Here is a 13512-nt window from a genome sequence, read left to right on the forward strand (position 1 = left end):
TTCTAGCTCTTCTCATCATCTCTTCTTTTTGCCCTATTAACCTCCCTCTTCATTTCCTGTCTCTTCCTTTTACACTCCTCCCAGAATCTCCTCAGAGAAAACCACAACATTCAGGCGTCCATGCATATCAAAAATTCTCATGAACATTGCGTATCACCCCTTTTAAAATTATTACATCCAGGTACATGCACACCCTCAGCCTGATCCTCCGGTCTTTCTTCTTATTATCATTCTTTCATATGGAGCACACATTCTCCGATGAAAACATTCCCAGCCCCCGCCCTCCGCCCTTCCAAACCTGTCTTTTCCGACTCGCAGGAAGCAGGGAGACGCGCATCTTACTCCCCATGAGAAGGCAGATTTCACTCAAATCACTACATGTGCTTGGGAACAAATTGAGTTGATCAGGGTACCATCAACAAATGTGCCAACAACTGTGTCATAGTAATTTTGCCAGCTGAGGACACGCTGGCATATCATGGTACCACTGTCACACATCTCACTCGCTGCCTAGTCTACATCTTAAGGTCTGATTTGAAAAAAATGCAGTAAGCTAACGTCATATTTCTACTATAACTCTTATTATCTAAATAAAAACATAAATAAAAACAATCTGGTATCTTATCATCATGGTTTTTGAAGGAATAAAGTGTATTTAATGCATGTTTTAAAACAATGTGCAGCAGACAATCAAAACAGACCAGTCAGGAGATGGGACTATCAGTCAGTGGATGTGTTATCGTGTCAGTGTCTCCGAGGGAAAAAGAAAGAAAAAAAAAAAAGAATGTGATAGTTGATGAAAGAGAATATAATCTGCTTTTGGATTATCCTTCTGACATCCGCACATATTCTCCCTTATCACATATATATATATATATATATATATATATATATATATATATATATATATATATATATATATATATATATATATATATATATATATATATATATATATGAAAATCTAGTAATGTTATTTATTAATTGTTGAAATTTCTCACACAAATTAGCTGAAAATCAAATTGATCTTAAACTAAATAGCTATACAGTCTTTGCCAACAAACCAAAAACTTATTATTTTTATTTTTTTATGAATTTCCGTGAATTAAATCTTGGATTTTACATTGGAATAAATAAATAAATAAATAAATAAATAAATAAATAAATAAATAAATAAATAAATAAATAAATAAATATATATATATATATATATATATATATATATATATATATATATATATACGAGTATATATATATATATATATATATATATATATATATATATATATATATATATATATATATATATATATATATATATATATATATATTAAGTTGACTTCTCTCTGGCAGATACTATAGCAAAAGTAACGAGATTTGAAACTGCATAATATGCTGTCACATATCATGTACTGAGCCTTGGATTTTGTGAACATGTAGGGATTATAAGTGACTTCATGCTCTCCCCATTGCCTGGTTATCCTCTCTTCTACACTGCAATCCAACTTAATAATGCAGTGTAACAACAGTTCTGCAGAAAACTACAAACTAAAAAGTTAATGACAGTAAACTCTGTGAGAGCTCATTGACTAACTGGATTATGATAGTAAAATGAGGATGCCACTACTACTGCTACTACTACCACTACTGTAACTACTATTACTTCTACTGTTACTTCCACTTCCACTACTTTTAGCTCTACTACCACCACTGCTGTGTTCCTCCAATTTCTCAAAAGCACTGCTATACACAGGGTGCTTAATATCAAATAAAAATTTCAAGAACATAATTGATGCAACATTCCCAAGAGGATAAGTACATATTTCCTGCATTTTAGCCATTTATTACTTATGTCTAGTACACTAGTGCCTAAAATACTATGAACACATTGCTACGGTAAAGTGGTACTACACAAGATTGCATTGTTCATTAAGGAATAATTGCATTGATATTGAGGCACCTGGTGAGAATACCTGAATTGGGCTTATGTAACATTAAAAGTTTCTGTAGCAACTAACAAAAATATACAGTAAGATTTTCTTTACTAAAATTAAAATGAAAGTGCACATATGAAAATGGCAGAGAACCATTTGTGTCACAAAATGGGCAGCATGATGTCAAGCTTCCAACTGTGTGGGAGTGACCATGCTCATGACAGGTTTGGCTCGGATTTTCACTTCAGAACATGGTTCTCTTCACAAGCTGGCTTCCACTACAGGTAAGATTTATCATCTTTTCTAACTGCAAGCAAGTTTGGAAAAATACTTTACTGACAAGGAAAGTTGAAGGGATCCTGCTCTACTTCAATAAATGCATGTCTTGGTTTCCATTAATGTATCATCTACCCGAACTGTTTATCACACTGCTTGGTGAACTGGTAACCCACTGGCCATTAAAAGCTGAAGTAAGTACACATTTGACTGGTAAATTGAAATACTAATTGATTTAGATATGAATGTTTCACTTAAACTTACACTCTTTAGATGGATATAAAACATTCCTGCTATCCTAAACCATATCCTCAATTGTCTACGATCAATACAGTTATGCAAAACTCATTCAAAATGTGTCCAGAATTTGAGCAGTCGCAAAATATGATAGTTCACACTCTAAACACAAGGCTCATTACCTTTGAGTTTGACTGTCACCATGAGGCTTCATTGGAAAACCACAAAGAAAATCTATCAAGTCTAGGACATCAGAAAGTCAAGGCAAAACTCATCTGTAAAACACAGTGAGGAATCTTATGCAATCATTCACCTATCCATCTTTCCTCTGCAGCCTTCAAAAGATACCTTCATTCTTCACACTGATGTGTGACAATTCTTGGCAGCAAAACAAAACTCACAGGTATATTCTAACCTATTACACAAGATCTCACCATTTAAGTGTTAGAACAATACTTATGACAGATTATGAGTGGAGTTGACTGATGATAAATCAACAAGACATTAATCAGATCCATTCTTGAAGTCCACATGAAGAAGATGAAAAAGAAATAAGAAATACATAGATATGTTTGTCCCTGGAAGTGCTGGACACCCAAGGATCAATGCTGTTATACTATTGTTAAAATAATCATATATATCTATCCCTTCTATATATTACCAGCAAACTCTCTATTACCCTCTCAACTCATTTTTTGTAACTCCTCTAGTTCTTGTTTCATTCTCCTATTAAATTTTTTTGCTATCCATCACTAAAGCCATCCAACTATAATCATTTCAATAATAACTCGGTCAATTAAAAAACATTTCACATTTTTTCAAATTAAAATGAGAAAAACTTGTACTCTACACTGCCTAGATCAGACTTTACTGTAATTTTTAGCATTAGCACATAGATTTAAGCACATCACAAGAAAGCTTCATATGTACGAACTAGAATTGTAAAGAGGAGCATTTTTTCCTAATCATAACTCTATACTCTGTCATCTCCTCCATGTGGAGAATTAGCCAAATGTGGGTCAACAACACCCTCTTTCCACACAAACACACACACACATCACCACAAATGCCTACCTGCTAACACTGAGAGATGCTGCTCTCAGGTGCAAGTAAATTACTTACATTAATAGAAAACAGAAACAAGTCATAACACTTTAATAATTCATCTATATGTGAAAGCTACCCATATTGTAACAAAAACAGTGGTATTGCAGAGGACATACTTCCATAAGACTAAGTTCTCTGTATCAATGAGTTGTACTTATTTTTTCAAATATCATGTGAAAAAAATTTATTAAAAATTTTCCACATCCTATTCTTACATTTAAACAGACCAAATCCCAATTTTTCAACATCTATTCTACATAAAAAATTGTCTGAGAATTGACTGTTGATGAGTCTGTGATGCTGGTTTCATAGTGAAGCATCAAAGTTAAAACCACATCCTACACCATTTCCTTTCTTTGAACCTTATTTAGTAGACTCTCAAAATTAACAACATTAAAACCAAGGAAATATAAAGATCTGAATTATAAATGTATATATACTCTATATCATATGATTCCTATAAAGCTTCACTACATATGCCTTCCTGCCACATGGTAATGGATCATGTAATAGCTGTGTGAGTGTAGGAATGTATGTATGTTTGCTACATGAGCAGGAAAGATATGACTATCAGTGTTAAAAAAATAATATAGGTAGTAAAACAGAGATTTCTTATGACTACACTTATCCCACCTCACTGCAGTGCAGCATATGCTGAAAGAGACAGGATTACACAGTGTGAGAGCTACCAGCTGGGTCATAACTGCTCACAAGAGGGGAATATAAATAATAGTTTTACCCTAAAAAAAATATCCAAATTAAAACCACTATCCTGTGTAGTCAAAACACATGGGAATAACAAGTTAAGCTGCTCCAGCATCATTCACATAAAATTCTGAATATCAGTGTATTACTCTGAAATTCATCAAGCCTTAAGTTGTTAAAAACCATGGGGTATGTGAAAATTTAAAAAAATGAAAAGTGAAGGTTGGCATTAAAACTGATGATGAGAGGACTCAATCCTTCCTACACAACCACAAAAACATATGTAACATCTCCCTACTATACTTATCAACCCAATTTGAGACTTGAGTGGTTGCTAAAGTCAAGCAGCCCTAAATATTTCTTCACAAGGCCCACAACAAGTCAGTTTGTGTTGCCATTATTTCTTGCCCACTGCTTCAAAGAGATTCTTCATGTCACTGAGTGCCTTCTCTATCTGACGGGCAAACCTCTTGGAGTCCTGAAAAGAACAAAATTACACTAAAATACAAACAACATAAATCAATAAATCCAAACCTAATACCAAGCACTGTTCCTGACAGTGCTACACCTTAATTCATCATTATGCTAACCAAAAGAGATAGCATGTATGACTTCTCAAGGAGTAAAATTTTTATAAAGTCATGTTTCATTCACTAGAAATCAGTTGTGATAATGACAACACTTCATTACATCAATGACTTTGCATAAAATTTAATTACAGTTTAAAACCAGTAATTGAATCCTTGGCAGGACACTTAGAGATGAGTCCAACATATAAGCAATCAGGCCAAGATGATCACCAAGGCCCAAGCAAACTTTAACTAACCTCAACTGTTTGGCCACCACACTAATTTCATATCTTATCTTTTACTTCCTAATTACCCTTTTGGGAGAGGTTGTCAGATAACAATTTACTTCCTAATTTTCTTTTGGGGGATGCCTGATAACTTTGCTAAATGTTTAGCACCCTGTGTCATCTTCCGTTCCTTTCTCCAAACTGTGATTTATTGACCTTTCTTCTGTGACTCTCATATCCCCTCCTCTGGTCCCATTATTTAAGAAGTAGCATTACCAGCACCCAAGAGTAAGAGAATGTAAAAGTGGCACTAGGCTTTGAACATGAATCCAACAATTAACTGAGATAACCTGCAGAGAAACGGACATCAAAAAGATATCTATACTACACTTATCCCCCAGCTATAGCGGGTTTTGCTAACGCGGTTTAAAGCTATCACAGGAACAATAAAAAACACATTAAATGGGCTAACGCGAATCCTAGTGGAGCTATCGCGGCCCATGAGTCGTGACAGCTACGTCATATTTCTTGGCCAGATTCGCTTGCTAATTGGCTGAATTTGACTGACATATTAGGCCGTGATTGGCTTGCACACTCCCGCTTCCTTATCCAGCCACTCTCCCGCTCCCCCATCCCTCTAGTCCCTCCCGCCACAGTTGACTGAGTGGCACGTGCCGTGGTGAATCTCAAGGTCACGCGTGTGTATCTCGGGACAATGGCCTCTACCCCCCCTCCTGGCCACCCAGGGAGATCGCTACCACCCAACCTGACCCAGCGAAAGGCAACAGCGGCGCCTGGGAAAGAAATCAAGAAGAGGAAGAACCTTACATATGCTGTGAAATATGAGATAGTGAAATTGATCGAGAGTGGACAAAGTAAAAGTTCAGTGGGCGCTAAGTTCGGCATCAACGAGTCTACAGTGAGAGGTATTTACCTTAAGAAGGACCACATTAAGGCACATATGAACCTCACTAGTGATAGTGCTGGACATAATGCTGTGCGAAGCTCAAATCATGTCCTCCTCAAGACTGAGCAGCTCCTCAGCAAGTACTTTGACCGCATGGCAAAGAGAAATTTGCCTGTAGACACGAAGGAGGCCATGGATACAGCAAAGGAAATTTATAAAGGAGTGGCTACAAAGTGGGGCATTCAGCAACCACCAGTATTTTTCGCATCGAAAGGTTGGTTTGACCAATTCACGGCTCGACGCAAAATTAAAAAGATAAAGATTTCGGGAGAAGCTGTTAGTGCAGACTTGGATTCAGCCAGGCAGTACCCAGAGCAACTTCGTCATGTAATTGACGTGAGATGAGGGAAAAAAAAAGGTGCCAATATGTTGAATTGTGTTGCTACTCTGGCGGGCCACGAACAATTTTTTTTTTTTCCTATGTATTCTTAACAATGGCTATCGCGTTTTTAGCTATCACGGCGATGTTAAGGGACCAATTTCTCGCGATAGCTGGGGGTTGAGTGTATTACAAAATTTTAAGATGGAAAAATTCATAACCTTTCATATCTTAATTTAAGAACAATAATGCAATAATGCCCTCAACTTCTTCCCAATCCAATCCCCTTCCTGAAATTAATCACAATTTGTCTCTCAAACTCACTGTGACAGGAGAGCTCTTCTTGCTGGACACATGGAAGAAAATGGTGTCCTCCCCAGCAATGATATATGACACTCCATAGCCATCATCTGCTACAGGACCAAAGCCTCCACCAGCACTGATGCACTTGGGGTTCTTGACAAGGTCCATCTTGCTGGTCTGGCCATGGGGAGTCTGTGAAGTGCTGAGGCGCCATGGTTCTGACAGTACCTCCTGTATCAATAACAAAGGTGTGAGGGCAAGAACATTGAACAAAAGTACATAAGAGAGGAAAAGAGAAGAGAAGAGTGAGAAGGAATGGAAAGAAAAGGGGATATCAAAGACAGAAAAAAGGAGAAGCAAGAAAAGATGACAAAAAAAGTCAATGAGCATGATGGATACAATGATGCCTTCCAATGCAATGAGAGGAAGGACACCAGGAACATGTGGGAGAGAGTTAAGAGGAGAATACCAGGATTAGAGTGTGCAAGGACATGCAAGAGGCCTCTTCTCCACATTCTCTTGGGAAATTCTTGTGAACAAGTGTTATATATAAAGACAGATAGATAGATTAACTGAATGATAAATAGATGGATAGGATAATAGCAGTTTTATGGATTCAATCAGATTATACCTTTTTACTATATACTGGTTAACATAATTTCAAAAAGGTTACACAATTTCACATCTTTCAGTCTATATTTAATCATCTCTTGGTATGAAATAGCAATGTATTCTACAATTATCAACATAAACTGAGAGGTTTGTATCAAGAGACTGGTACATTATGGATAAATATGATTCACCAAGTATGATAATATTTGTTAGAATATTTTCATGATTTGTTTAAATAGTCTTCTATTTCATCCATTTTATCATTCTAGTAATATATTTCATAACTTAAATTTTAAGGACTCAAAAATATTGAACTCACATTAAGGAAGGGGCTGTCTACTTCCAGATACTTGGAGACAACATAAAGGCAAAAGAGGTGACGGTCAATACCCTTGCCACACATTGCATCACGATAGCCTGTTTGGTGTTGATTGCAAGCCGTCTTCAAGAGCTCCACACAGGTTGTATTCTAAACAATGAGGGGAAACAAGTAAATAGTTAATTTCAATACACACAAATACTTAGTAAATATGGACATTTATACTTCTGCTAATTTTTCATTCAAATGCAGCAAACTATAAATATTATTGTGTTAACTTTTCAAACTAACTCCACTTGTGGAACCAAAAACAGTTTCATTGCAGACACTCTAGGTGGTTAACATTTTCAAGACATCTCAAATAATTGATCAACTTGTACAATGTCTATCTACACAACAGGCCAACACCCTGACAAATGGGGAAGCACACTGATGTAATGACACTCACAATCATAATCATCTTCAGTTCCATGGAGACAACAGAACCTTACTGATCACATTAGGCAAATGTCACTTGAGCAGCATAACCAGATCTCTCCATGTCAAGCCCTAACTGTACAACCGATTTACCTCAGTTGCATCATAATAGACCTATTACCTTTCTTGGATCAGATCAGATGTAGGTGAACCTCCTATTGAAGCTCATGAGAGGTAAAGTTTTCTTTAATAGAGTAAAAATAAAGGTATTGATGTGCCACTTACTGGGATGGCCTTGTCCTCCATAGCCTTCACCCAAGCACACGATTCAATAGTACAGGGACGAACAGTCTCGGTGCGGCCATCACGGAAAAGACGTGTCATGCTTGCTTCATATGTCAGGTTGAATTTGCCAGCATCCTAATACATGGAAAAGAAAATAAAACAATATATGAAAAGAGGTCCAGACAGACCTCAGAGAATAAAGTAAGGAAGCTGCTGGAGAACATGCTGATTTGTGAGCAGCCATTATGTGAACAAGACAAGTATGGAGCTTCTCAAAATTGATGAAATGATGGTGACATCAAACACTTAAGCACATGAAATTTCTTCCCATATATAAGAAATGCAATATTTTTCTCTCAGTAATATTTCATGACATTTTCCTAATCCTTAACAACCCAACATAATACATTGCAGCTCTACACCAAAAAACCATGAATTTTACACAGAGGATAACAATATAGTTTGCTTTCTTTCTTTTCTTTTTTTTAAACTCCTTAAGAGACTTAGAACTCAATAGCTCATTCAGCCAAAACATTCATGTTTTCATGCAATGTGCACTGATAAAGAAAGTGCTTTGTGTATAAATACAGGCATTCTAAGATGTATTTATGTCCAATGTTGCCAATATAAAATCACTTCATAATATTATGCTCAAATTGGATTTACTAAATTAAGTACAAACAATTCATTCACTGTTTTAATAGGTGTGTTTTCCTTTCTCCTGTGCTTTCCACTCAAGCTGACTCACCCGATAGTAGGCCAGCTGGAGAGCCATTTGAGTGTAAGCATCTGGTGAGAGGCGGCACCCCTTCATGAAGCCCTTGCCATAAGCAGTGTGCATGTACAGGCGCAGATCAACATCATTCAGGAGGGCGTCTGCAACCTGGGAAAGAAAAGTTATGTCATAACACTAATTAGTATAAATGCTGGACAGAAAGACAAGTGGGGCACACAGACAAGCACTAATGGAGCACCATAAAATAAATGAAGTAGCTTAGGGAATAACAGTGAGATTCCAATCAAACAATTCAAATCATGCAACAGGAATTAGATGAAAACAACATAAAAATGAATCCAGTGAAATGCCAAACATGTGCTTTATCTAACAAAGCCCAAAGTGTTAATGTATTCTCCTTTGCTTAAATTCACACATCTTGTCATCCTTTATAATTTTCCTTCTTGTCGAGAGAGAGAGAGAGAGAGAGAGAGAGAGAGAGAGAGAGAGAGAGAGAGAGAGAGAGAGAGAGAGAGAGAGAGAGAGAGAGAGAGAGAGAGAGAGAGAGAGAGAGAGAGAGAGAGAGAGAGAGAGAGAGAGAGAGAGACTTAAACAAACAAAAAGGCAAGCAGACAGATAGATAGGTAGATAGATAGACAGACAGAAATCCAAGGATAGACAGATACACAGACAGAGACAAAGACAAACACACACACACACACACACACACACACACACACACACACACACACACACACACACACACACACACACACCATATAGTGTAGTAATTAGCATGTTTGGCTCACAACCAAGAAAGCTTGAGTTCAAGTCCCAGACATGGTGAGGCAATGGACAAGCCTCTTGATGTGCAGCCCCCGTTCATCTAGGAGCATGTAGGTAGAGGATGTAAGCCAAGGGGTTGTGACCTCACTGTCCCAGTGTGCAATGTGTGAGTGGTCTTAGTTCTACCCAAAGATCAGTCAATATGAGTTCTAAGCTCTCTCCATAGGGAAACTGGCTGGGTCACTAGCAGATGACTGTATGTGAATGACAAATACACACATACTATGAAAAAATGAACTGGCAAAAGCTGAAAAGAGCAAATGATGTGCACAGTAAATATGACATTTTTAAGGAACTATATGAGACAGAAATGAATAAATGTCCCACTATACAAAAACTAAAGATAAGGAAAACAGGTGTGGTTCAATGCAAGATGTGTAAGAGCAAAGAAAAAGAGACAAAACATGGATAAAAATTAAAAGAAATTAAAGCCAAAAAAATTAAGAAGACTTTAAGATAGCATGAAATGAATAAAGGGAAAATAAGGAAAGAAGAGAAAGGATATGAAACAAATATAGTTGAAAAGTGCAAGGACGAACCAAAACTTTTCTAAAGATTCATAAATTGAAAAATTAACTAAAAGAAAAACTAGAAAGGTTGAAGAATGGAAATGAAATATATGAAGACCCAAAAGACACGAGTGAATTGCTAAACAAAAAGTTTCAGCAAGTTTTCACAGAAGAATCAGAATTTAAAGAACCACAAGATGAGAAGACAGAAAAGGAAATGTGGGAAATTACCGTAATCAAAGAAATTTATAAAATGGAGGAACTGGAAGAAAGAAAAGCAACAGGACTAAATGGAGTATCAGGTTTCATTTCAAAAGAGTACAGGAAATAATTAATCAAACCAGTATATGACATAATAAAGTGCTCAGTATCAACTGGAAGAGTGCCTAAGAAATAGAAGAGAGCATACATAGTGTCAATTTACAAAAGTGGAAAGAAAGAACTACTACTAAACTATAGACCAGTATCAATGACCAGCATGTAAGATCTGTGAATAAGTGATAAAGAAGCAATGAACAAAATTTCTAGAAAAACATGATATAATAACAGAAAAACAGTATGGCTTTAGACAAAAGTAATCATATGTAACAAATCTGATGAGCTTCCATTTGAGAGTGACTGATATAACACAGGAGAGGACTGGATGGGTAGACTGTGTGTATTTAGATCTAAAAAAAAAAGGCTTTAGACAAAGTTCCCCACAACAGGCTACTACAGGAGCTAGAAAATATAGGACTAAATGGAAAAATAAAAAAAAAGCTGGATGGAAAATTACTTAAAGGGAAGAGAAATGAGAATGGTAGTAAAAGATGTAAAACTCAAATGGAGTGCAGTGGAATACCACAAAGATCAGTGCTGGCACCAATACTTTTCCTGATCTATATAAATGATATGCCTGAAAGAGCAGAGTTACAAGAGTTTGTTTGCTGATGATGCAAAATTACAAAGACATATAAGAAACAACAATGACTGTGAAATTCTACAAGAGGACTTGAATAGAATCTGGGACTGAGTAAGAAACAGGAGATGGAATTTAATGTGAAAAAATGTCATATAATGGAAATGGGAAAGGTGAAAAGAGACCAAAATGGACAAATAAAATGGAAAATGAAGAAATAATAAAAGTACAAGAAGAGAAAGATCTGGGAGTGGTAATACAAGATAGTCAACAGTCAGAGTAACATGTAGAAAAGATATTCAGAGATACATATAAAATAGTGAGAAATAGTGAACAGTATTCCACTACATGGCTAAAGATATGATGAAAAAGATAATTACCACTATGATTAGACCAAAGCTGGAATATGCTGAATTAGTGTGGTCTCCCCACAAGAAGAAACAAGTAAAAAAACTAGGAAGGATACAGAGGATGGCAATGAAGATTGTTCCAGAACTGGAAGAATTAAAATATGAAGACATGTTAAAGGAAATGAACCTGCCAACACTGGAACAAAGAAGAGAAAGGAGAGACTTAATAGTGATTTATAAATTGTGCAATAGAGTGGAAGAAATCGATAATGAGAAACTACTGCTAAGAGAAGTAGAAAATATCAGATACATATAAGGCTACAGCAGAAACCTAAAAAAAAGATGCTTGAATAACATAAATAAATATAGTTTCCCACAGAGAAATATAAAAGTTTGGGACAAGCTAAGGATGTAGTATTGGCAATGAGTGTGCACAACTTCAAAGAAAAACTGGACAAGTGTAGATATGGAGATGGGACCACACAAGCACAGCTCAGACCCTGTAAATTACAACTAGGTAAAGACAACTAGGTAAACACACACACACACACACGCACACAGGCATAGACAACAATGGACAAAATATAAGTTAACTCTATTAGTTTATTTACTTGCTTGTTCTTACCCTGAATGAGGTGTCAATGGCCTGCAGACACTCTTGATTCAGCTCCCACTTCATGCGGCTCGGTACTGGAGGATTGCAGGTTACTTTGCCCACACAGTTACCATCATCATCGTATCTGGGGCAGAATAGGTTGTGAGTGACAAGACAGCTGAATGTGGTGCATAAACTATCCATGGTTCTTGTATAATCTTAAAGTAACATTTATAAAATACTAGATTCTTAACATATATTGATAGATTTTCAATGTGATATTTCATACCTGATGGTTTATATGGTTTATATTTTTGTATATCTGACTATCAGTTTTAAAGTGCACTGATCAAATCAGCACCAAAGGTGTTAAAAAATATTTCCAGTGTTGCACTTACTTTCTGTGTCAGTTCAAGAAGGCATGAAAAAAAAGTGTTACTTAGAATATCAAACAATATTCTATACCACAAAAGCAACCTGCAAACTGATTGGATGAAATCAGAACGTGGGACTTTCTGTGACTGATTTGTTATTAGCTTCAAGTATTCAAGTACAAGTCAAAACCATGATTCACTTTAATTCACTTGTTATCAATTGCAGGGACAAAAATCCCCATATAGAATTTTCAAATACATATACAGTTAATTTTGTTAAGTGACATGAATTATAGTGACATGCTAGTTTTCTTTCTGAAACTAGGATTACAAATGAAAAGATTCAGACTGCTTACCAGTAACATATATCATGTCTGCATACATGGTCATTTTCAAGTGACAGGATTACCAAAACAATGAGTGGTTTAAAAGAAAAAATAAACTAGTCACATGACATTAAAATTATATGAATACCAATCCAAACATTTGATATATTTACTACTTCACAATTTCATGAAAAAACAAACTTCTGTTTTTCTGACTTCATCAAATCAAAATACAACCATGGTATATACATTTTTCTGTCACTCTGCTTCATTTTTATTTACTTTCCCTTAAAGAGGATAAAATAAGGAAGCTAAAACACAACTTTACACTGAATTTGAAAAAATAAACAATTCATAAGCAGCCAAGGAGTCAAACATAAGAATCAAGAGGAAGCATTCTATTGTAATTACAGCAGCAACCAAGTTAGTCAAGCAGTTTTTGTTTTTCTTTTATAACATGCTGAAACCCAAATTTCTATGGAAAAATAAATTCAACATCAGCCACTGTAATATCATAACAGATGAGTTATGCCACAAAAAATCCATGCATAGACATCACTTCTCATTGATGAATAGCAAACAAATTCTACTCTCAATTCTACTAATAAATCAACATTAATGT

General features: G+C 35.8%; 1 protein-coding gene across 3 annotated transcripts in view; it reads right to left on the reverse strand.

The window, feature by feature from the left end:
- Positions 1-1827: 1827 nt before the first annotated feature.
- LOC135109393 (carnitine O-palmitoyltransferase 1, liver isoform-like) overlaps positions 1828-13512 on the reverse strand; it is a 33183-nt gene continuing 21498 nt past the window's right edge. For all 3 annotated transcript variants that reach the window (XM_064020822.1, XM_064020815.1, XM_064020819.1), the window contains exons 13-18: positions 12221-12335; positions 9026-9160; positions 8278-8412; positions 7576-7725; positions 6666-6875; positions 1828-4737 (exon numbers count right to left, since the gene is read on the reverse strand). In XM_064020822.1, coding sequence (XP_063876892.1) covers positions 4657-4737; positions 6666-6875; positions 7576-7725; positions 8278-8412; positions 9026-9160; positions 12221-12335 — 826 coding nt within the window. In that variant the 3' untranslated portion in view covers positions 1828-4656. The remainder of the gene's footprint in view (positions 4738-6665; positions 6876-7575; positions 7726-8277; positions 8413-9025; positions 9161-12220; positions 12336-13512) is intronic.

This window comes from Scylla paramamosain, chromosome 2, assembly GCF_035594125.1.
Source record: "Scylla paramamosain isolate STU-SP2022 chromosome 2, ASM3559412v1, whole genome shotgun sequence".
In the NCBI taxonomy this organism is placed as follows: Eukaryota; Metazoa; Arthropoda; class Malacostraca; order Decapoda; family Portunidae; genus Scylla; species Scylla paramamosain.